At 43.8% G+C, this 25,994-nt stretch overlaps 1 protein-coding gene across 10 annotated transcripts in view; it reads left to right on the top strand.

Annotated features, from left to right (window-relative positions):
• The window catches only part of ARHGEF10L (Rho guanine nucleotide exchange factor 10 like), a 585,939-nt gene that overhangs the window by 388,798 nt on the left and 171,147 nt on the right, over positions 1-25,994 (top strand). For all 10 annotated transcript variants that reach the window (XM_085608202.1, XM_085608218.1, XM_085608210.1 and 7 more), the window contains 6 exons: positions 2,510-2,616; positions 3,943-4,020; positions 7,880-8,059; positions 9,363-9,479; positions 10,128-10,220; positions 17,775-17,948. In XM_085608202.1, coding sequence (XP_085464328.1) covers positions 2,510-2,616; positions 3,943-4,020; positions 7,880-8,059; positions 9,363-9,479; positions 10,128-10,220; positions 17,775-17,948 — 749 coding nt within the window. The remainder of the gene's footprint in view (positions 1-2,509; positions 2,617-3,942; positions 4,021-7,879; positions 8,060-9,362; positions 9,480-10,127; positions 10,221-17,774; positions 17,949-25,994) is intronic.

The raw sequence follows: 25,994 nt of genomic DNA, 5'->3' as shown, positions 1-25,994 counted from the left end.
GTGGCTCCACTTGCTAGGCTTGTCAGATCTTTTGGCTTGGAAGTGCTCTCGTATGCCGACGACACCCAAATTATGGTCTCCCTGTCACAATCTGTCGGGTCTACGGCCTTCAATTTTAAGAACTGCATGGGGGCCGTGGCAGGTTGGATGACGTCAAACTTCCTAAAGTTGAACGGGGAGAAGACTGAAATCCTTGTGTTTGGGGGAAACAAAGAGGTCTGGTCAGCCGACTGGTGGCCATCGGCTCTGGGAGTATGCCCACAGCCTTCCTCCGTTGCCCGTAACTTGGGAGTCCTATTTGATACTTCACTTGCCTTTGACAAGCAAGTGAATAGGACTGTCTCCACCTGCTGTGGGGTTCTAAGGCTGTTGAGAAAGCTCACCCACTATCTTTCCCCTGATGCTCGGAAACAAGTCTTGGTTGCCCTTCTATCCTCGCGCCTGGACTATTGTAATGCCCTCTACCTTGGGATGAGCAACAACCTGGTCCATCGGCTGCAGGTTGTTCAGAACGCGGCAGCAAGGTTTGTCTTCAACGCCCCTAGACGCTCCTCTGGTACTGCCATCAGGAAACATCTTCACTGGCTCCCGGTACATGCTAGGATAAAATTGAAAACCTTGATCATCATCTATCGGGCTCTTCATGATGCAGGGGCAGAGGGCATTAGGTCTCTGGTGTCGTACTACACCCCAGGTAGGACCCTGCGATCCTCCAGTCTGAAGTTGCTAACTGTCCCCCGCTTTTCGAAAGCAAGGTGGGGAGGTAGGGCCTTTTTTGCCCTTGCCCCCAGACTCTGGAATGAGCTTCCCCCTGATCTCAGGAATCGGGAATCTTTTTTCTTGTTTCGCCGAGCTCTCAAAACCTTCCTCTTTTCTGAAGCTTGCCCCTAAAGTTCTTTTCTCTCTAGATTTGGCCGATTGTTTTCCATCATCTGCGCCTTGACGCCTTCGGGCAAAGTAGCGCATTACAAATTCCCGATCAATCAATCAATCAATCTAACAGGGCCGGACTGGGGACTGTTCGACTGTTCCTGGGGGGAGGGGGTGCTAGCAAGAAGCACCGCGCCCACTTTTGTTACAGGGGTCCCGATATTGCAGGTAAACCGGCCCCAGTGACAAAACAGGCCTCCACGGGCACAAAACCGACCCCCACCTCTTTGGCTCACCGGGGAAATGCCCAGTGCCCGCTACGTCCAGGACACTATCAGCTTCTGGAACACCTTCACCTGCACAGTTTCAAATGCATCATCCTGTTCTATGCAGGGCCCAGGGATACCTTTTGACCTACCATACTAGACTGGGAGCTGTTGCCTGTGCCTTTATCACTGCATGCAGTTTTGGTTCCTGATATCGGTCATGAAGTGTCTTTGGCAATAGATCATCACTGGGGACTCCATACATTACACAACAGAAACCACAAGCCACATCAGAGACACCAGCTGTGGTATTGGGTGGTTTGCTGTCTTTACATTGGGCTGTAGAGTGGCGAGATGCTCTGTCAGCATAGAAGGGTATTGATAGCAGTAAGAATAAAGGCTCTTATAGCTCCTAGGGGGCTCCGAGCTTTTGCGACAGTGCTTGGTTTTTGCTGGTTGGCTGCACTTTCTTGGAATCCCTCACGTAGGTGCGTCGCTCCGGGCCTCTGGAGTGCAGTGCCATGAGTATCGTGCTTTCTTATGCTGGCTCTTGGATCCACAAAAACTATCCCATCAGGTCTTGGGCATGTGCAACTCTCGTTTTGTCCATTTAGGTATTTCTTTACGCTTTCAGGTGAGTCGCTTTATTGCTTCTCTTCATTGTTTCATTGATTAGGTCAAGGTAGGTTTTCAAAGTATAAATATATGATATGCATGGAGCTCTCTTGAATTCTTCTGGAACACATTACATGCAATGGAGCTCTCTGGATTTTCTCTGAACTGCATTCTATGCAAGGGGACACTCAATTTCCTTTGGAATGCACTCCATGCAAGCGAGCTCTATAGATTTCATCATGAATGCATTATGTACAAGGCAGATCTCCGGATTTTCTCTGGAGCCTCCTGTGTTTTTAAACCCTTAGTCTTTATCTCGGGAGGAGATTTTTGGGAGTAGGATGACACTGCTATTTTGGGCATGCCTTAAGACCCTTGCCCAAGCAGTGCATTTGACTGTTGTTGCCCTCCCAGGTAGCATAACAGAAACAGTGATTTCTGGGAGGAGTAGGGTAAATGGTTATTTGTATGTGTATAATATGCCCGCTCGCGCAGGCCGATTCTACTCCACATTCCGTTTTCGAAAAGCCTAATTTCCTTATATTCCTGGCTGAGCTCCTGCAGGCGAGTCCAGTGATGGGGACCATCTTTGTCCTCACTAATGCTTAGACAAGTTCCTGTTGCGATGGCTTTACATATAATAGTTTGCACTGTTGATTCTGCATGGCTAGCGTGTGATCTTAAAGCCTGACTTGTATATTTATACATCCTTTTGCTTGTGTTTTGTCGCTTATGTTATATCATGTTTACTATTTCAGGGGACTCTGAGGAAGAAGAGATGGGGTTCATGGAGGTCAGCGCACTGGATTTCAAGCATCCCCTCCCAGAGCTGGGGCCCATGCCTGAAGGACTGACTCCTCAGCAGGTGGGTTCCGAGTAGAAGCCTGACTGTACCACTACTTTGTATCCAAACAATACGAACTGTCTAGAATTGATTAGCACCTAATCCCTATCCAGTGCTCTCCTCCCCACCCACTCCTACAAGCAGCAGGCTCCATATCTTTGTGCCAATACACTCCTGGCCACCAAGTCTTGGATGGTGTGATCTTTGTACACTTTTGCCCATTTTTCCTTTTCCCATAAATACAGTTCTACGTGTGACAACCTCTGTAGCCGTGTACTGGACCATTTGCAATAGACTTTGTACTGGTTTAGTGATCATGTGAGTATATCCTGCCCTGTAGGTGAAGAGCAATACTTCACCACCCTTGTCCAACCTCTTCAGCAACATACCATTTTTTCATAATCGATCTGCCTGTTTATCACATACAAATATAGAGTAATTTTTCCAGATTTTAGATCGTTTAGAATACCCTTCAGTACACGTAATCACAGTGACAGTTAAACAAACAAGCATTAGAAATGCAATAGGTCTTGCATTTTTTTGAGTTAGAGCTATTGGCATAGATCAACAGCTACCAGACAGAAACTGCCACTTTGCAGGTGCCGAACAGAGAGCATTGCTCGATGAAATGGCCTGAAAGCCTAAAACGATGTTGATAGCCTACAAAATAAAAAGGCAGATCAGGGTGACAGGAGGAACCACTGACGTATAGGGATGGCCAATGTTAGCAAACAATGAGTGAAATTGCCTGGGAATGACCCAAGCACATAAAGGTGAGAGAATCGGACCCAATGCAATAAAAAACCTTTATTTCTAAATGGCACAACAACAAACAAATGGCAATTCATGGGCAGGCCAAAAGCCGATAGAGGAGATAACAACAGGTCTTGCAGACAGCGCATGCATGCTGCCTAGGCTCAACCTAAAAAGCACAAGAAGTCCCTGAAAATACTGAGGTGTAGCATGCCTCAGCTTTTCCTTGTCCAAATTTGGAGCCACCACTCCAGGTGGCGAGAGTAGAGACCCAATCAATAATATATCCTTGTTATAAACTGTCGCATGATGGAGATGTGCTTCACAACCGTTGTCCCATCATCTCATAGTAGTACATTTACTGTGCGTTGATGGCTTGGCTTCCCAATACAAAAAACCTTCTATAGATGTACTAACCTTCCAAGTGCTTTCATTGATATTGGTTGGGTGGTGGTGTGGTGTTGACACTGGCATGGGAAAGCTTTGGGGGATTTGTTCTCCGGGTTTTAGCAGCAGTGCATCTTGTATAGGTCATATTAGGTCTCCTATATACTCGTACTGATGTCTGAGGTGGTCATGTTCTTTGCTCTGCAGGTGGTGCGGCGACACATCCTCTCCTCCATAGTGCAGAGTGAAACCAGCTATGTTGAGTCGCTGAAACGGATTCTACAGGTGAGGTGGAGCCATGTCTGATGCTGTGGCTTCAGTGATTAAGGCCAGTGAAGCTATGCATTGACTTGGTGGATGATGTGTTTGAATTTCTACATTTGCAGGCCAGTTAATGTGTGTTTTTGACAGTGTGGATTGGAAGCTGGATAGCTTAGTGGGTGTAAATTGTATAATATCGGTAGACATGAGTAATAGTATTGGGTGTCTGTGGAGGATGAGTCCGACATATGCTGAAGGATCTGGACGACCCATGCCAAAAGGCAGCTGCTTTGGTGAGCATGTATGTGTGTCTGTGTCTCACTCTGTCGTCTTTGGGTGTTATTCTGCACCAGCGCGTAAAGTGAGTGACATGCTAGGTGTGCCTATTTGTCTGGCTGTTTGTCTGTTAGGTACTGTTAGAGCCTTTAAAGAACTAGAGTGACATCTAGGTGATGTGCTCCAACATTGTCTGCGTGTGACTATTTTCGGCTCTGTTTTCCTGGCCCCTTAACTCAGATCAGCCTGGTAGGAGAGTTGGGTAATGTGCTGTAACCGACAGGGAATTCTTCCTCCTGAAGCCCCAGATCCAGGCTGGGTTTCCTGGAGTGAATGCGATGAGAGTGCAGGAGGGGCCCATGGCTCAGTCCGGGTTAAAAACCAGTAGATCAACCCTTGGTCATGTTTGAAAATTAAACCAGTGTAGGAAGTATTGTGCTGTTGCTTGAGTGAAGACAGACAGTGAGGTGCATATGCGAGGGAGGCACTGAAATTAGACCGTGTTGGTGACCCTCCTCATTAAAGCAATATTGCTGATGGGGATACCCACTGCCAAGCTCATTAAGATTTTACAGCTAAGTGTTGTAGAGTGTGTTTGCAAGACTTAAACGGTGACGTTTCTTGGTCGGCCTGTGTGCTGATCTTCACGCAGGGACAGACTGCATTGTAATGAGGGGATATTTTTTACCTGTGACAAATATAAAGAAAGATTAACCCAGAAACTTGGATTGTTTGTTGGAAGTAACGCTCTGCGACTAGTTAAAAACTGTCTTTGCCTACATGCTAATGTATCATCTCTTTGTAAAAAGCAAGCCAAAAAGGAAAAATATCTCCCTCTGCTTTTGTTTTTCAGTCATGTTATGTTAGAGTATTTTTGATTGCGTGAACCAAAGCTTCTTGGCGCTATTAAATCCGCGAGTGAAAAATGAGAGGAGATTGAGTCAGATTAAAATAATTTTTTCTGTTAAATGGTTTTAATGGTAAGTTCAAAAAGCAATAAAAATACAAATAACATAAGTCTGAAAAGGTTTTTAGGTATTTTTAAAGAGAGCCAGGGAAGGTTGAATACCACGTTCTACTAGCAAATTAAATTTTTTCGCAGCTACATAACCAAATGCCCTTCCACCAAAGAGACCGTGCGGACTATGGGAACATCTAATATGAGTTTGCCAGTAGAAGGTAATTTGCGATTAGGAGAATAGATGCTAAAATTTCCAGCCGAAAGGCCGGAGCACTGTCATGAATAATGCTGTGCATAATGGCAAGACTTTTGAACTGGATCCTCCATACCACTGGGAGCCAGTGGAGGTGGATCAGGATGGGAGTCATATGTTCTTTGGTTGTACTCCTAAGAATAATACGGGCCGTAGCACCTTGATAAGTTACAGTATATGCAATGGCAGGAATTGGGATAGTCCAGCCTATGTTTGGATCCTGGAAGAAAGGCATGAATAAATGACTAGAGTTTACTCAAAAGTTTCACAGGCCAGAAACAAGAGCTTGAAATCTTGTTTATTTGAGGTTCAAATGTTACATTTGCATCTTAAACAAAGCCAAGATGTTTTACTGTATTGACCCAAGCAGATGTCGGGACCATAATATCTGGCCCCATAGAAGGTTGTCATTTCTCAATGCTGTTTTTATTTATTAAGACTTCAGTCTTATTTGATTCAACTTTAAAAAGTTGGTTCTCATTCATCGCTGGGTAAAACAGAGAATGTAGTCGGGATTTGGGTGAAGAAGCAGAACCAGAACAAAGCCTCAGTTAATTCCTTCATTTCGTTGGCGCACATTTGGAAATGCACACCCATGTCCTGCACTGTAAAGGCAAGAGGAGCCAGGTACAAATTCAAAACCAGGAAAGATAATATAGAGCCTTGTGCTACTCCCCGCTCAACCGTGTTCATGGCGGACGAGACAGAGTGAAAGATAGGAGTTTGTTGACAACTAGACAAGAAGGATTCCAGACATTTAGCAGCATTATCTTGAACCTATCAAGATGTATAGTGTGTTGTATGCTGTCAAATGCTGTGGAGAGGTCTAGTAGAATAAGTACTGTTACCAGTCATTGGTCATCAAGGACCGGTATAACCACCGGTTTGGCACTCTGGTCAGACCTGTATCCCGCTTGCAAATGTCTTGGTGCATTATTGTTGCCAACAAAGGTTTGGAGCTAGCGTAACGTACATTTTTCAATGATTTTTGCTGAAAGGGAAAGAAGAGAGATCAGGGTTTTACCATTAGCAGTTTCCAGACCTCTTGTACCTTACATTGACTACCTGACTGTTTGAATAAAAGCACAAGATCCGGAATAATGAGTTTGGCTAGTTTGTTCGAGATTTTTTTAAGGCAAATATCTTTAGAGGCTCCTTTAAGGGATCCTCAGTGTTTTGCAAACATGATTATTGTTTGAACCTTACTTTCCGACACCGAATGAAAAAGAAAAAAGGTCTTTGCTATGCAGAGGCATGTTTACTAGGTTAAATAAATGAACTGACAAATCAAAATCATTGGCAATGTTCGATCTAGTTTTATTCAATTTGGTATTGAAGTGTGCCAATTTACCACCTATGATCTGAGGAAAGTCAAGGGATGGTTGATTAGTTGGAGCTCAAAGTACCTTGAGGACCACAAAAAGCTCTTTTGACAGATTTGAAGCATTGGTAATTTAGGTTGTAGTGTATGCTCTTTTGTTGATGTGTACTTAGTTTGCATTTTAAAAAGAGGATGTTTGGGCAGTGTTGGTAGGCTCCTAGTGGGTTTCTGTGAAAATTAGCTCACAGTTTGATTGTTGAATTGTGGTGGTGGTGATGATGATGATGATTGTCTTGTTATTGGATGGTGTTTGTTGGCCTAATTTACTTTCTGGTTCGTGATTTCTCTGGAGGTGATCACTTTCATTCATTCAGTGATGGTTGGTAACTGTTTGACGCTTATAACTGAATTGTGATGATGATTGAGGGCTCTTCTGGTAGAGATGATGGTTGGTGTAGGTAGTTGAGCGCTAATACTTTGACTTTGTTGGTGGCTGGTTAGTGTTTGTGGCTTTGGGATCATTGCAGATGTGGTGGTGGTAGGAGCTAATAGCTGGTTAATGTGTTTGCTTTTTTTTGTGGTAGATGTGGTGATGGTAGGAAATGATGGGCTAGGTGTAGTGTCTCCACAATTATTGTAACTTGGTTTTTAAATTGTTACTTAATGCCTAGGGCTATCTGATAACGCTGATGACTGAAATGTTTTGGTAGCAGGTGGCATTCTTGTGGCATTTGTGAATGAATTGTGTTAGTTGATTGCAGTGTGGGTGAGTTAAAGTTTGAGCTATGTTTATGTTATGATATTTTTTACAATTGGTGGGTGCCTTCTGATGATGACTGGTGGCTGTCCAGTGCAGCTGATTGCTTTGTAGTGATGTTTGTGTGGAGAAGCTGATGACCAAATTGTGTTAATGGGAGGTTGATGGAAAGCTGCAAAGCCTGAGCAAATGTTTTCCTGTAATCAGAGCATGTGGGGGCGAAGCTGATTAAGTTATCCCATGGAGAGCTATTCTACTGATGGAAGTTACAAAAACATTTAGGTTTGTTCTCTCTCCCTTTTCCTTGCCCGGCAGGACTATCGAAACCCACTGTGGGAGATGGAGCCAAAAGCCCTAAGTGCCCGGAAGTGCCAGCTTGTCTTCTACCGTGTGAAGGAAATCTTGCAATGTCACTCCATGTTCCAGATTGCACTCTCTTCTCGTGTGGCAGAGTGGGACACTACAGAGAAAATTGGGGACCTTTTTGTTGCATCAGTAAGCACTGGTCGGGAACCGTGCCTTTCTATCTGTGTGGGGTAGACGCTAGGGAAGTGTTGAAACATAGCTGTCTGGCGAGTAATGGGTCAGAACACAGTCAATCCCACGTTGCTTCACTTATCACTGCCCCTGCCAACCTTGTTTTTAAGATGTCTGATAGATTTCTATTGCATTGGATCTAGGCTACCAATCTCAAAATACTTCGTTCATGAAAGCAAGTTATGCTAGCATCCTCTGGGAAACAACAGTCTTCCTGATGGACTGGGAAAGAGCTGTTAGATTGTGTTGTGTGGGTCTTCTGTCTAACATTGAATCCATGTACACGCACTGTGCTGTGTAAAACTGTCTGACGGTCGATTGTGCAGTTTCTGTGCCCATTTGATCAGCCAAGGAAGGAATCCTTGTTGCTTTTCAATAATGAATCATGCCAGGTTCCATAAATTGCTTAAAACACATCTTTTCTATTACTTTTCTGCTGCTTTTTGGTTGTTCATGCATTCCATTCAGTCCTGGTGCCAACAAGCCTCTGGGTGTATTTGCCGTATGTACTTTCTTGTTTTAGATCGTGTAGCGGGGGTGTCAGTCTCCATGCTCATTCTGTGCCAGGTCTCTCTCTACAGGGATTTGTTCTAAGGCCCAACAGTGACTCCAACCTCTGTGACCATTCTGCTCGTGCCAAAAATAGTTATCAAATATTTAATGCTTGTAAACCCTGTTCAGTAGGTTTGTACTTGAATGACCAATCTGTGAATAGATTAACTCCGCATTTGTGAATCACCCTTCTGTGTAATGTATCCCTTTGAAGCTAGAAGTTCTGAATTCTTGCACCAAGCACTGAGCCATGCAGGCAGAGGGGGAGGGTGTTTGTATCCGTTTTCTAATAACTGAACCATAAAGTCTGAAAGCTAAAAACAACTGTGCATTCTGTTCCAGTCCACTGGGCTACCCATTCCAAGAAGTGAGCAAGGGATTCTGTATACTGCTGATCACTGGGCTCTGCTGCCCAGTAGGTGCAAGGTTGTGTTTCTTGGTTCCAGTCCCGCACGCCATTCCTTCATTCCCCCAGGTAAAAGGCTCATTAGTTATGTACCAATTAACAGAGTCAACCAACGTTAGAGATGAGCTACCTTGAATTCCTCTCAAGCCGTAGAGTTTGAAATGTGCAACCCTGTGCAGATCCAGTGAGCTCTCCAGCGCTAGGCCTGTATTACGGTACCTTTTTCCTTAGCGGCACATTTACTTGGCTTTGAATGTTTCTGCTTATTGTTTAAATGAATGATCATTTATCTGCTACCTCTAGTTCTCCAAATCGATGGTCCTGGATGTGTACAGCGAGTATGTCAATAACTTCACCAACGCCATGCTGATCATCAAGAAGGCATGCCTCACCAAGCCTGCTTTCCTGGAGTTCCTCAAGGTGGGTTAGATGCCCCTATGTGCACACATCTCTGGTTGATATCCCCTTTCAGGCTGACTGGCCTATCTATTTAGTAGTAGATTTCTCCAACAAGCAGGTGCCTCAGAAAGACTTAAAGGGCCGGCATGGTCACAAGTCAGACTCATTGGACCTGAGAATGACTGTCCCATCTCTAGCCTCTTGTTTTGCTCTATGGATCTTCTTTCTCAGCTCAAGGCCACCATTGGTGGTGTAGAAATTGTAATCACTTTAGAAGATGTACCAAACCATGTTCCAGAAGGAACTTTTGTAATACTTTGAGGTATTAATTTCTCTCCTTTTCCATCAACCTGTCAAATTTGTCTGACTTGAATCATTTTGTATTTACATCACTTCATATTGATAGGAGAAGAAACAGTTATTTTAGCATCTTCTCTTCTGCGTTGTGAAGTCAAACTTCACAAGAAAGTTGCCGATTATGCTTGGCTTTCATTCTGTGTAACCCTCTAAGCCAAAGGATATTACATCTAAAAATGTTAATATTTAGTTTTAGGACTAAATAAAGATTTTAGAGAGTCTGTTTTAAATGACATTTATGTCATATAGTAGTAAGAAATCCAATTCTTTTTCCTGTTCCAGAACTGACTGTTTCGTATTTGTTTCTCACAGCGCAAGCAGGCTGCCAGCCCAGACCGGGTCACCCTCTATGGATTAATGGTGAAGCCTATACAGCGGTTTCCACAATTCATCCTTCTGCTGCAGGTAGGCATCCTGGGCTCACTTCTACTCTCATCTCCAAACATAACCAATTGAAAACCCATATCACACTGCTGAAAGGAACATCAAGATACTTGCCCTGCATCACATTGCTCTCGGCAACCCTTGTTATTTGATTCCAGCGATCTTGAATCACACTACAGTGAGACATATGCATCATTTTATGATAGGTCGCTTGCATCACACCCAGGTGACAGAACTATAGGCAGAGCATCCCACTGCGTAAGGAGCACATTGCACCTCATGATAGGTTGCCAATGGCACACTACAATAGGTATCACAGTTTACACCCCTACCGGCAGCCGACCTCACAGTGCTGCAACGAGCATGCATCACTTCATAGGTAATCCAGGTTACATTACCACAGGCAGCTCTCATCACAATCCCCTCATCACACTGGTGTATGGGGCATGCATCGATGATGATCGTCTGATGATAGTCTGTGTTGCCGTGCTCCCATGTAGCCACGTTTATATCATTGTAGGCAGACAGTGTCACTCATCTCAATTTTGAGGCTGACATCTTCATGTAGCCTCAAAAGGGAACTTGAATCAATGTGTGGAACAAGTGTGTTCTTATAAGATTGAATATTAAGTGTAGATGGTTACATTCTGGATCTGAGTCAAGTTTGCCTTTGTATACTTCAGGGGCATGACAGAATAGCAGATATGTCTATAGACTGCGGATTTGTTCATGGAGTATTTAGCTGTCAGCTGCTTGAATGTCTTCATATGGTTGTTGGCACAAACGTCTCCCAGATTTGAGATCCTTACCAGGTCCCATGGTTTGAATACCTGGTTACCGGTCTGCTGTGGCATCCAAGATCAGTGCCTCACTGGGGTCTCACCAGACAGGCTCTTGAACCATTTAACATGTTAAGGGCCTGTTGTCAACAAGTGAGTGGTGGATAAATCAGAGCAGGCAATCTATGTGGGATGGAGGAGCCATATAGAAATGCCGCCAGATCACAGTAGGGAAGATTAGTCTTCTTTTGGAAGGCTGGGTCCTCTCTCGCTCTGAAAATCCTACCAGTGATGGTAGTAATCATGATGCCCATTAGTAAAGATGGTGTCTGCAAATCCAAGTCTTCCATCATAGGGTGATAGCACTCTTTAAGGAACAGTACACCAGAAGTGTCCTCTGCCCGTTATTGACATGGGTAGGGTTTACCATACTTCCAAGTTCGTTTTCGTACTGGTCATGAACGGGGCAATATTCAAGCCCCAACACCTATTAGGATCTCTGGAAATGTGTAGTCCCAAATACTTGAAATTATCCTGTGCATGGTGAAGTTGTGTAAAGGCCAAGGAGTCTGGATGCAGTCTGGCAGTTTTTGACTTTCGCCAGTTGATCTGGAGACCATTTGTATTTGTTGTATCCATATCCGGAGAGGGTGCTTCAGAATCTTGATGTATGAGGGCAGATTGTCAGTGTATAACAATACTCTATCTTCATGCCCCTTGCGCCATTGAAATACCCAGACGTTGACATTTTTGTCTAATCCACCCTGCAAGTGGCTCAATCATCAAGGCAAAGAGGAGCAGGGACAGTGGGCATCCCTGTTGTGTGCCTTGCCCTGTCATAACGGGGATGAAACCAATCCATTGATCACTAACCTAGCCAACTATTGGACTTGGGTATATTGCAGGAATATGGAGCCAATGATCATTTTCTGTAGAACCAAAATTGGAGCGTCCATTTAATACAGCTGGTATTGCCTGACCTATATGGAGCAGACACAGGCAATGTCGGGTACTTCTACCTGGCATTAAACAATTGTAGTACTGTAAACCAGTGTTATTACTTTGGTAAGTCTATTTGTAAGGAGTTTTGCAAGAATCTTAGTTTCAGTATTTGGGAGGGAGACTGGGCAATAGGAGGAGCACTCTTTTGTTGGTTTGTTCGGCTTTGGGAGTACTACTAGCACCTCTCCAGTCAAGGGGGTAATGCTTACAGGGCCATTTCAAAAAGTGCCAACAAGTTTTAGGTGACTAGTACTGCATATTGTTTAAAGAATTCTAAAGGGAATCCAATCAGGTTGAGTGTCATAGCTACAAATGCCTCCTGGATCTCCTCCAATGTGACTGCGATGTTTAAGTCTTCTGTTTGTAATGCAATGGGTGCACCACCAGAACCGTGATCAATAGATTTTCCACCTCTAGGCTTGGTGGTGCCTGCTGCTTACATAAGTGCTGATATATCACTAATGTAAGCGAAAGATTCCGCTATGAAACTTGCATTCATAACTAAGCCCCTTTGGAGGTCTTTGACGGCAGGTACTTTTCTGGCATCTGATTGGCCAACCAATAATCAATCTACCAGCATTGTCACCTAGTTTGTATAGTTTATGATGGGGTTCTGTCAAGAGAAACATCTGAGACTATTAAACTGTGCTTCCGTGTGAGCCGAGCCACCTTGATCTTCCTAATAGTAACCTCATCAATGGGCGTCAGAGCAAGCGGCTCTAGGTCGGCAATGGTACCCGCCAGGCAGCTAATTTCCTTTTCAAGGTTTTTGTTTTTCCCACTTAGGAGATTTAACTCACATTGCATAACCATTTTGAATACTTCCCATAGGACTGCCTTCTTTTATACTCTGCTTGTGTTGAGTTTGAAATATGTAACAATCTCCTTCCTGAATGTGGACGCAAAGCTTACATCTCCCATCCACCAAGTATTCATACGCCATCTCTCCTAAAAATCCTGTGAGCTACCTTCAAATTGTAACTCCATAGATGCGTGATCCGATAGGCTACTTGGCAAAATCTGAAGTGTTCTTACCCTAGACATTTCTTTAGCTGGCATGGAAAAATGTATCCGTTTGAATGAGAACAGGAGGTGGTTTGTCTTTCCCCAGGGTTTAATCGTCTCCAAATATTAGTAGACTGATGACGTTGCGCGCATTGGAAGGCTAGTATTTCCGTGTGACATGCTAGCTCAGTGGACTTCTAAGTCAGGGACCATGATGGCATTAAAATCCCCCATGACCACTCTGGCCAGAGGCACGTGTGCAAGGAGGTCCGTGAGGGACAAGAGTGTTTCATCTATCAACATAGAGGGTACAGGGGGCATCTGAGCATGTAGCTGGAAGTATGAACAGGAATAGATGAGAATAGAGCCAACTGTAAATCCAGCATGATGTACTCTGGTGCAACCATAGTGGCCCAAATGTTTACAACAGGAAGGAGTAACATATCTGGAGAGTGTCTCCTAGCATATGATGAGAGGGCACTCCATTTGCATTTGTTGTTGGGACCCTTTACATTCCCGGACATGATCCTGCACTGCCTAAGTGTCTTTGACTTTGTCATGGTGTATGTGGTCTTGTAAGTGTGTGAGTGGAAATTATTTTGAAAGTCGACATCTTTGCAGTAGACACATTTTTGTTGTTGTCATATTACTTTAATTGTAATTACTTAACCATTTCACTACATTGATTTGGAAGCTTCACCAAGTGTTTTTTTTTTTTAGAGTTTTATATAGTGCAAACTAGACCCGAAGATATCGGGTATCGGAGCGCTTTACATAGCACCCGTTTCGTTACATGAGGACACATTAATTTGTGTCAGGCACGGGGAGATTGTGATTTGCCCAGAATCACAGGATGTTGAGTGTAGTCGCCGAGACTCGAACCTGGTTCCCCAGCTTCGACGTCGACCACTCTAGCCATAAGGCTACAACCTCTCCCCACATGCATTGTCTTACTACTGATCCTTTAAGTGCATTCTCTGTAGTAGTGTTTTGTTGCATATCTGCCTTACTAAGGACAGTCTTAGAAAAGCAGTGTTTGCTTGACCAGGAGTTCGTTTTGCTTGGTGGTGGGAGAAGTTGCCCCATTGAGCAACCCAGAGATCTTCAATCAGCCTTTGCCCCAAATCTGCAACAAGGTTGTCGGCTTCTGTTGCTGTCAGGAGCCAGTGAGAAAGGGAGGTCTGAAGAACCTGCACAGAAATTTGTTTGGCGACAACTGAGACCTTTGGGGCTGGTCTGACCTTGTCCCCAAATCCACCGCAGCAGCTTGCAGGAGAGGCCAGTGAAGAGCGAGTGGTGACATTTGAAAACTTCATATCTAGAGGGGAAGCTTTTGGGAGCCTTCTGTTACCTTTTTAATTGTGCCATTAATTGTTAGCTGTTGTCTGACTGGAGGTAGGAATGTTGGATATTAAGACAAAGCTTCAGATTTGAGAGTCCTCGGGTGTATTACAAGTGCCCAACATAAATACTATTAACTTATTCTCAATGTGCAGTTCTTGCAATTGTGGAGTGTGTGTCTGTGCTCATACCTCATGTTGATGAGACCAATGATCAAGGATATAAGGAAATGTGGGCTATTTACGATCATCCTCATGATATCAACAAAAGGGACGGTGACATTTAGCTGGAAATTAACTGAATTTCATATGCTTCTTTTTTTTTTTAATTCTCTTGACTTCTTGTTCTTTTTTTTCTATGTTGACATCCTACTGTCTGGAGGATAGAAAAGCAGAGTGTGCTGCGCCTTCATGTTCGGTGTTTGCCCTGTAAACTCGCCGTACATTGCTAAATCTCTAGTGTCATTTTCACATTGGAGTTCTCAATTGTGCAAAATGACACATGCCCATATTTCGTGCCGCTGTGAAATTACAGAGCTAAATGTGCATTTCTTTCTTTTCATATTTTTAATATGTCATCTTTTATGTTCACATCTAATGCTGGGTTTATTGACTCTTGTTTTATTATGGTGATGCAGGTCATGGGGTGTATGTGCTGAGGAAAACCTCGACCAGGGGACAGCCCTGAGAACAAACGTATAGTCACTAGAAGTACATAAACTGAGATAGGCACGCAAATGGGGCCACTGCCTCTTAATCAAATATGGTGTGTCTCTGAGTATCTCAGCTTGGGGAAGTAAACACGTGAACAATCTTAGGGCTCATGTAAGATGTGTGAGGATCAAGATTTATCTAACCTGGGAGGTGCGAGGGGGGTAAGGCAACTCTGGGAACAATCTGAGGGTGCATGTTATGGGTGCACTAGGTGAGAGTGTTGCATTTGTGCTTATTGCTGGTGCCTTAAGTTAAAGGGAGGAGATGTGTTGTGATCAGCGTTGGGCTGGTCTCTTGGGCAGTCTGTCAATCTGTCACTGCCAGATGGGCCAGTATAGAAGGCCAAGTGTGTGGGCGGTCTATTTTTTGGTCCCACCACGGCCCCTCAAAAAAGACCCTCACATTGGATCTTTTAAGCTGGCAGTGCCAGACTGCCCCAAAGGTCAGTCCAACACTAGTCATGCTCTTTCTTTAAGGGTGTTAAAAGTAATAGTGTGGATGCTGTGTCAATCGCCCTGCATCCATACTATGCATCAGATTGGTTAGAACAATATTATTCTGTTGTTTTGGAATGCATCTCCTTGGGCATTTGGCAGACTAGAGAAAATCTGGGTTGGGAAATCGTGTGTCCTTTTTCCTGTGAAACCTATTTATTTCTCTTATTTGTAAACTTTCATCTCAATATCTTTCCGCTTTATTCTAATTACGATCTTACAGTGGAAAGACCGGTGTTCCGCTTCTAAGTCTACCTACCATCTTCTAAATCTTTACAAAAAAATCTACCTTAAAAACAAGCCCCTCAAAAGTGGAAGCCTCAAACCTACGTTTTTTTCTTAGTCTAACAGGTTAAAAAGTCAACATGTTTCAAAAACATATTAGTCCACTTCTATAAAACAAAAGTATCATAGTATCCAACATAGTTTTATCCATTAATTGAACACCACATTCTGCCACAAATAAATTAATTTGCCTGTGTTAGTGATGCCTTTGAATAAACTAGAAGAGCAGACTTTCGTTCTTCAAGTAAGTGACATCTATCAATACAATCCTATTCCAAGGTTCCCACAATAAAGTTCCTTGAACTCTTCATATCCCTGTTACTGTGACTGGGGTCCCCAGGATATCTCTGTGGCCTGATCTTATCAGCACACATGTTGTGTTCTTTTTCAGGTGGAGTAAGCCCTTTTTGTTCTCTAGTACCTGTGCTACTATTTCACACCCCCTCTTGCTTCTCATCTCTTAGATTACCTATCTCTCTTGCATCCCACCCATTCCTACACCACACCTCCCACTCTCCAAAGCCACCTCACCACTCTCATCCCAGCCTTCCTGCACCACATCTCCTCTTCTCCTGAACCATCTCACACTCTGACCTGCACGCCACTCTCTTGCACACCATCACTCTTTCTTGCCCGCGATCCACTAGTGCTCATCCTCACGCCTCTTCAGCAGTGTATTGTGTCTACTAAATGTACCCTGTCTTCTGCACCCCACAATTTCCTGTACCACTTCTTTTTATAAGTTTTTATTATTATTTTTTCAAGCAGACATACCTTTATGCTCATGAAATATAATTACATCTTAGTGGAATTACTCCTAAGCATTTAAAACAACATGCTCATGCCTTATTGTGAAGCACTTGTTATGGTAACTGACTCCTACATAGAAGAGGAATGTAAAACACGCCAAAGACAGAGCAGCATCGCCTACCTACAATGTCCATGTCACATGACTAGGATGTGAACCCGGGGTCCTAGGAGTGCGACAGCAGATACTGCCTGAAGGGGTTCCACACACATCGCACTCTGCACGCTGCTAGTAGGAGTGTGCCGCAGGTCTCTGATGGGACCCTCCAAAATTTAAGCTCTTTACCCAATCTGCTGCCTTTGGAACCATGCCCCAGCCCTGAGAGATCAGCACTCCCACTCCTGGCCTGGAGGAGCAACGAAGCAGTGTAACCTTCTCACCGATGGTGGAACCTCGTTGACATATCCCAACAGTATCACACGGGGTGTGGGGGAATTGATCTGTATTGTGTCATTCTGAACAGTACATCCTATATCTCTCTTAGTTATTTTGTGATCCTTGGGCACAACAATACGAAGTGGATAAAATATACATTCTTGTGCAAACATCTGATACACGCGGTCCCCTTCAACTAGGCCTACCAGTGGTGCTGAAACAATTTTCAAAGTGAGGGTGCCGCCATCAGTGTAATATCACAGAAGTCATAGGGATCGTGACAAGTCACGCCCATTCAGCAGGAGAGTGGTAAGGGTGTGGGATGTATGTATCCAGTGGTGCATTTTGGAGCACAATATTGCAAATATATTACTAAAGCATGGTGTCAAGGCACATTTACAGAGATCACATTTTCCATTGAAACGGCCACAAAATGTGCTCTGACATGCAGGTGAATAGATATAACTATATAGCGTACAAATTATAAGGTGTGGAAATTAGATTTTAAAATGTCCTTCTTCCCGAATTACCATCCAAGGATCCAGGTTCTGGCACACCTTCAGGAGATCTGTGTAAAATTCAGCAGGATCATATCTGAGCCACAGATGCTCATGGCCGATCCATTCAGCCCTCTGCATCACTTCTCATGCACAGCCCTGCCCCCGCTCATGCTCCACGCCCTGCACTGCCTCTCTCCATATCTCCAGCAGTTCCCTTCCTCGCACCCGTCTTCCCTTTTACCTGATGCTCATTCCTCTTTTGATGATCCCTAGGACATGCTAAAGAACACCCCCAAAGAGCACTTGGACCGCCTGTCCCTGCAGATGGCACTGACAGAGCTGGAGACTCTGGCTGAGAAGCTGAATGAGCAGAAGAGGGTGTCTGACCAAGTGGCTGAAATCCAACAGCTGACGAAAAGCGTGAGCGACCGCAGCAGCCTCCACAAGGTGAGCGCCTGGGACCAGGGGTCTTCTCAAACGATTATCAAATATGTGTGATTGTCAAACAAGATGATACTTTTGCTACTATTGATAGCACTCTTACTGTTACTTTAGTGGTGGCCGGCAAACTTTCAATAAATATGGCTTTGGTACCATGCAGAGGTTGTAGAGTGTGGGCTGGGGTAGTGATTCTAGACCTCATCTTCAAAGAAAAGGTGGGGTTGCAGGAATTTTAACAATTGTTTGCTATTTTATTCAAATAGTATTCTTCCCATATATCATCTTTACATTTTAGCCACTAAACTTAATTGTCCCCAAATAGTCTCTTGTCACTTTCAGTACATACTTATATTGTATCAAAATACAATTTCTTCATTTCCAATAAAATAAATGTGACCAATATTGCAAATATGTTTCCAGTTAATAAAATGTATCACAAGATACCACTGTATACCTGGTATAATGTGCCCCAGTATTGACTGACTGCAAGTGCTGTGTGTCTAGATATATATACCCTATGTGGCTGTTAATACCATTCTGTGCTGAGGTATGTATTCCCATACGTCAGTCAGTACTACGCGCCCCGAAATCTCCCAAATGCCAGTCAAAGTCATGCACCTAGGAACCACCTTAATACTGGCCACTATCCTCTTGTGCTCAAGTATGCCCCATTCAGCGCCATACAGACATAAGGATGACTGGACGAATAAATAATAAATGGCAACATTCATTCAGAGCCAAAATGGGCCTCACAAAATCTCGGTGTTGTTGCACAAAACATTAAAGGAAGAAACCTTATAACACAGCTGAATCCAGTACTGTTTGGTAGTGTACAGCTATTCCACTGAAAATATGCGATTGTATGGCCGTTGCAATTTTAACATAATTATAGACTTGCCTCATTTGCCACATAACCCATCATCTGCCACATAATATGCTGATTTTAACAACAAAAAATGTATGACTCAAACGGTTCAAAAGTCACAGTAGAAGGTCCTTCGCAAAGCTGGACTGGTCAACTTTCATTGCTTATTGCTATTTTACAAAAGTTCTCCGAGCACTCAAAAAAGTGTGTGGTGCAGACATAAGATCTACAAAAGCAAAGATCGTGCAGAGTATCGGGTTTGTGGTGTGCTGACACCACAGACCCGATACTCTGCGGGATCGTTGTTTTCATTATCGTACCACACACTGGCCCCGGTCACCACCCAAGACTTTGGGGCATGGTAAGAGGATAACTGCGCTTACTTTTGAAAAATTGGACTGAATAAACTGTACAAATTTCGCAATTTCTTAAAAAGAGGACAAAGCTGAACATACACATAACTAGCCTTGATGAAGTCTGCTGTTACGCTTACAGTAAAAGACAGAACACGTGTTGGCAAGTGGCAAGTCCAAGCATAAGGGCAAAAGTGTATATTCGATTATTGAACTGTTGATAACACGAACTCAACGCTAAAACTTTACTGAGTGCTCGGAGAACTTTTATAATTCAGTTTGGAATTCCTTCCAGTGGAGGAAGATCAGGTGGCTCCTCCTCCTGAGCACCAATTGATATATAGACAATTACAGATTGTTATATGCCTTTACCTTTCATATGGAATACCTTGTGTGTGCCTACATTCCCAGCCACTATTCCGTTCTTGTTTCATTTCATTGCTTATTGCTATATTTGGCAGTTAAACTGGTACTAATGACGTACAACCACAGGTTGACCGTTTCTCTAGAGAAAAACAGGCACACCCATCACATTTGTTCAGGAAGGTGTTATCTGAATAAGTTTTGTCAAATAGTTATGTTTGCGAAAAATAAAGTACCATTGTGCATTTTTAGGTAATTCTTTTTGGAAATGTTTTGTTTCAACTTTGTGGTAAGCCTCTGACACCGAACCACGTCACCCACAAACCTTTGGTTTGCTAAACACTATTTAATATTCGTTCCACACCATAAAAATCATTTGCCGTGGGAATTGGGGGCATTTATGGTCGTCGATGATGAGGAGTACCAGGTTCTAGACATTTTTGTCAGGAGGGGGTCCATACGCTTAACAAATGTTGACAGGAGGGGTGTTGACATCAAAAAGTTTGAAGACCTCTGGTTTAGTGGGTGTTCTCGTAGTTCGACTTGACTCGGGCATGAGTGACAGTTTTTCTAGTGTTGCTTGGGAGCCATTGGAATATCTTCCTCAGCATTTTCACGGTGTGGAAACAGGACGCAGTGACATCATTGACTTGTGCAGTCATGTTCAGTTTGATGTCTATGATTATTCCGGGTTCCTGGCAGTGGTGCTGTGTGTGGGTCTGCGTTTGGCCGGCCATGGTTGGAGTCCCATGGTGATGAGTCCTTGCTGAAAATCGATACTTCTGTCTTGTCGGTGTTGAGTTGAGACAGTTTGCTTTTCTCCAGTTTGTGACTTCGGTCATGCAGGCAATGAACTTGTTTCTTATGTTGGGGGTCTTATGCGAGAGGAAGGCCAAAATGTCGACACCTGTCCACTACTTGCTTCTTTGAAACCAGTTGGGGTATTGTCAACACACAAATAATTTTGTTATCAACGGATTTCGCCCTAGTCGAACTCTCTTCTTGTAAGAGTGAACCAACAGTACTTTTGGCCCTATCTATGGACTTGATGGGACAATTTTGGGTGGTTAGAGATGTTTGTAACCTCTCATTTCTGTTTGTGTCTTTTGTTTAACCTTAAGTAAACTATGTATGCTTTCTTGTATGAATCCAAGGAGTGCTGAGTTATTTTTTGTGTCACTTTGATGCTCAGTACCTTATGTATATATTGTTGATCAAATCTATGTATATTTCATAAGTTAGGGTTTGAACGATCCCTTTGTCAGCCTCTAGTTATTTGGTTAATGTTTATCCAAGCTCTCAAGGGGTTACTGGGTTGCCATTGTTTATTGCATTCCTCACTTTTACATCATCATTCTCCCAGCGGGTGTTTGGGGGGGCGGAGGGGGGGGTGGGGGTCTGTGTTTCCTGAAGGGAATGAGAGCTGTATGCTTTGTGGTGGCACCATCGCTTTGTAGGCATTGGTTTATTCCAACGTTTTACACACTGAAATGCATACATGCATTTTACAGAACTGTCGTATTCACCATATGCCTACAGATGGCAGTATTGTACCATACAATATCTGGCAAGCCGCGTCTCCGCCTTGTCACCAGCAGATACATTTCACATCAAAAGATGTTTCACCAATGCCCAGGTCTTTGTATGTTACAAGCTCACAGCATGTCTGCAAATAGGAAAACCATTCCAGCGCAGTCTGAGCGAAAGAAAGAAAATGCAGACCCGTTTCCCTACAGTCGCAATTGTGAGGCTATTTCTTTCTCAACCGCTCCGGTGGGGGGTTTCGTTCATTTTATTACTTACCTCTGTTATTCGACACTGTTTGAAGCTTTCCTGAGAACCATTTTACACAGAATCCTTACAGCGTTGTCCAGTGTTCCAGAAGAAACAAACGAGTTGCTTCCTCAAAGCACATTAGGGAACAACTGAGGACTTTCTCCTTCGTCTGCAAAAATAAATGGACTATAAATGTTTTGTAAAACAATCAGATGATGCGCTTTTCTGCACAAGTATATTAACATTTCTTTGTTGAGTGACTGGTCCCTGCTGACGATATGTGGTTTAGTGGCCAATATGCTGAATGTAGAACAAAGAGATGTCCATTGGAATCCTTGTTTCCCAGTTGATGAAATTGTGTGATCGTCGGCAAAATATACTGAGCCAAGAGGTAGCCAGATGTTTCCAATTATACTGCCGAACTTCAGCTTGTTTGACACCCCAACTCCGCCATTATGCCTATTTCTTCCGCCGCTCGATACAGAAACTTTGGGGAAATGTCCCCTAGCGTGACTTTTAAACACTGGCTTTGCAATGCCTTGGCGTGGCCAGAGAAGCTCGAGCAGCAAGGTATTTAAAGGAGAGGGCAGGTAGATCTGTCTTGTAATGGTGCATAATCAGTGCCTGCCCTTCTCTTCCTGATGGGCATTTCCAGCGGCCCTGTGTTTGATGGGGAGTGTTTAGAAGGTGATTTATGATTGGACTGGGAGCTCGCTGCAGGTGGTCTGTGATACATTGTGATTGGCTTCGCTCTTGGATGGCTACAGTTGGTGACCGTGGCTGTGGTTTATGGACAGGAACAGCGGCTGCTTTTCAGTTGTTTGGTGCCCCAGGCCCAGTGGCAGGAATTCTACATGGTTTGTTGGATTTCATGCTAACCTTTAATGGACTCCAAGGGTTTTTAGCTTGTTCTAGATTGGGAGTTTGTGTCTCTGAGTGATGAGGCCTCGAGGGACCCTCGTTTCACGTGTTAGTCAGAGGTTGGTATCCCAACTGCTCTGTTCAGCCTTTTATTCTTCCAAGGGTGATAATACGAGTACAATTAAATAGGGTAACAATGTCAACATATCTAGAGGCCCCATTTAAGGGTAAATGCGTGGTCTACAAATACACCCTTGGTGTTCTTATGTTGCGTTATTAGTTGTGAACAAGTTGCTGTCCCGGAGAGTTTGCTGGCTCCCTAGATGTGCGCTCTGATACCCGCATGGGTCATGTTCGTGCTATTTAAAACTTTCAAAATAAGTAAATAAATGTGCAGAGTGGCTTGCAACGCAAACACAAGGAGATGATGGACGAAGCGCTGAATCTTTTCGGACACTCACCTCCAGTCATAGATCTAGGTTGAATCTCTCGTCATTCTTTTTAGCCCACTACGCCACCCCAGTTCAGACATGGCCATATGCAAATCAGTCTTGACCCTGTGCCTCATGGGAACAGTCCAGCCCGAACTGCCATGCCAGGTCTTCCCTGGACCGGAAACAAGCCTCCTGGGACCAGTTTCGGGGTAACACCCCTCATCAGCCAGGTTAGCTTGAATCAAGTGGCAAAGTGAGCTTTCAACGCCTGTAGTTATTAGGGCAAAAGGGTGTCTAAGCTTCCTCAGGCATCCGACACTGCGGAAAAATGACTTATAGTTGAAAATCCAACCTAAGCTTTGGGGGTACTGAGTGTGTTTGGGAGTTAAGGCGTCACTCGGGAGAAGGTGGTGTGAGTTGGAGTGTGAGGGGGAGAAAATTTGTTTTTTTAACATCGGCTACTGGTGTGTATCAGAGTATATCTTACATCTAAAACAGAGTTATTTTCAGTGTTAAGTCAAATCTTTATTTGGTTGCAAATACAACCATAAAAGAGCATAGAATCACAGAACAAATAAATTAGTTAATCGGTAACAAAGCTGCAGATTAGCAAACATATACCAACATTAAAAAGATAAAAACAATATAATTACAATTAAGGTTCTGTGCATTGAATGGACATATGGGCAACATCAGAATTAATCGGGTCTAGATTGTCTTGACCTCAAAGCAGCCTGGAGGAAAATAAGTTACAGCAAAAAGAATGTGCTCATTTGACAATAGCTGCAAGTACAAGAGCGCCCGGTGTGCTTTTAGAAGTTCAAGGCTTTCAGAGGAGGCCGAAGGAATCGCTTCCTAGGCAGACTAAAATATTTGCAAAGGAGTACAAAATGTACGGTATCCTGTGGAGACCCACCGTCGCAGCCACAGGTCCCCTAAAGTGCCTGAACAAGACTAACTAGAAGGGGGGGTCAGAAGGTAATGTAACTGGTTAAACGTGAAACGTGCCACCACAGACCTATTCCTTTTATTGGAAAGAAGAGAGAGGTATGTCTCCATGCCCTGAATAGTTTGCAAGCTCTGTATATTCTTGTTGGGAAAGGCATGTCCAAGAAACAGGTCCCTCACACACTTGAGGTCCCAGGAACTAAGAGAATAGTAATTGTAATAAATGTCCACCTTACCCAAACTGGTGAGGGTAGCCTTCACATAGGTGATCTAGGGGATTTTGTGCGTGTTGTCAAGAAACAAACAATCAGACAGAATCAGTCGGTTGAACTGAGAACCCTCCCTGGTTCATACCCTGATCCAGCATAGCAGAGGCTAAAGAGCCACCAGATCAGCAATATATCTAACGGCAAGCTCCTCGCGAACAGAGAAGGTTGGGGTACTTTGTGCAACCCACAAGATGCGCCATAAAAGCGTATTTTGTGTGAGCTGGATCTTATTAACTGAAATGTAACCACAAACTTCACTGCCATAGAATACCTTGGCAAGACATTCGGACTGATAAAGCTTGATTGACTAAAGGAACAGGTGACCATGACCCCGGCCTCTGAGCAAAACTGGCTATAGCCCCCGTTGACTTATTAAAATCACAACGCTTTCCCTCAACCAGGGGTTTGCAGCTTAAAATAGCATCAAAAAGCATCCCCAGATAAAAGACCACTGCGGCCTTGGCCAGGGTGTGACTCCCCACCTTAAAGGTTTTAGAACTGGTGCACCGAGGGCCAACTACCACAACATATGAATTTGTGAATTTAACCGTCTGGTCCAAGCTGTCAATAAAGGAGACAAACCTATCTATCAAGGATTGCAAACCCACAGTCATGCAGGCCATAAGCACTGCATTGTCTGCGTACAATAAAACCAGCAGTGCTTTCGAGCCCACCTTTGGGCAATCTGCCTGTGTTGAGAGAAGAGCGTGTTCCAGGCTGGTGATGTAAAGGGTAAACAGGAAGGATGCAAGTATACACCATTGACATACTCCCCTTGTAGATCTAAACTGTTAAGTGAGGCCCACCCCCTGTGAGTATCTAACCGTGGCAGTGGTGTAAGCATGGAGATTCGCTAATAGGAGCATAATATAGAAAATAAGTACAATTTTTAGGTCGAGCCTGGGCAGCGCATGAGCTGCTCTGCGAGGCATTCTGTACTGGAGTATGCACTTGAAGCTCCGCCCACACTCTGCCCATATTTGTCATTGGCTTGTATTATTGTCCTTCGTAAATGCTGGCTTCTGATTTGTAAATAGGCTTGTTAGTCCCTCCTTCGTATCTCCTTGTCTTTATTTGTAACCTCCCATGAGGATACTCCCCTTTACATGTGTTGTTGCTCGGTAGGCTTCAATTACAGCCTCCGAGCAATATTTTGCATTCTTGCTGTTGCAGGCAGGACATGCTCTCTCGCAACAGCTTTATTAATTTTTTTACATAGCACGGCACGTTACGCTAATAGGGACGGCCGTGCCTTTGCTTTATTTACTGACCCAAACGTGGCCGCATGTTTTTTTTGTACTATTGTTTTTTTATTGTCCCATGCCTCGCTTACACTTTAATATCATCCGCGTCCCTTTCCTTAAACAAGCCAAATCTAAGGAAAGGGGCGTGGCCACTGTTAAAGTGAAAGCGCGGCATGGGGCGCTTTTACAAAAAAAGCATTTGTTTGGACAAACAAATGCTTTTTTTTGTAAAAGCGCCCCATGCCGCACTTTCACTTTAATGGCAGCCATGCCCCTGTTTTTTAGACATCGCTCATTTAAAGAAAGGAGCGCGGCCAAATATTAAAGTTAAAGCACCGCATGGGCATTTTTACAACTAGCATTTGTAATGCAATAGGTGTCGCATTTACTAAACTCACGTAAATGTGAGACCTATTGCATTGCAAATGCTTGTTTATAAAGCGTTCGTTTTCTGAGATGTCTTAGCGCTACTGCTAGAAAGAGAATACAGCCAATCTACTAGAAGAGAGTGGAGAAAAGCCATGTATTTGACAGTTTTTTAAAAAAAAGATATATTGGACTGGGACCTAGATTACATTTTCCTTTTTCTTTTTTTTGCCTTACTTTTAATCCGAAAGATAATCTTTGAACTATAAAGCCAGCTTAGTGTTGCTAGTAGACTTCCTCATAGGTACCTTTACACCTTTGCAGTGGGTACCACCACTGCATCCTTTCCATCCAAATCCTTTCTGAGAACAACCACCCTATTGAGATTCCATATACTGGAGCCTTCCGTTTTGACAGAACGAAAATAAAGTGAAATCCGATCCCCTCCTCGTCGCCAGTGTAACAAAGTACTTCCTAGATTCATAGACACGATGAGAGGGTGTAAAAGATTAAGTTTATTCCATGCTCATTAGGTCTCATCAGTGGCGGCTCCTCCGCTAAGGCGGAGCAGCA

Source organism: Triturus cristatus, chromosome 1_2, assembly GCF_964204655.1.
Source record: "Triturus cristatus chromosome 1_2, aTriCri1.1, whole genome shotgun sequence".
NCBI classification, from domain to species: domain Eukaryota; kingdom Metazoa; phylum Chordata; class Amphibia; order Caudata; family Salamandridae; genus Triturus; species Triturus cristatus.
This window is presented reverse-complemented; position numbering and strand designations above follow the sequence as displayed.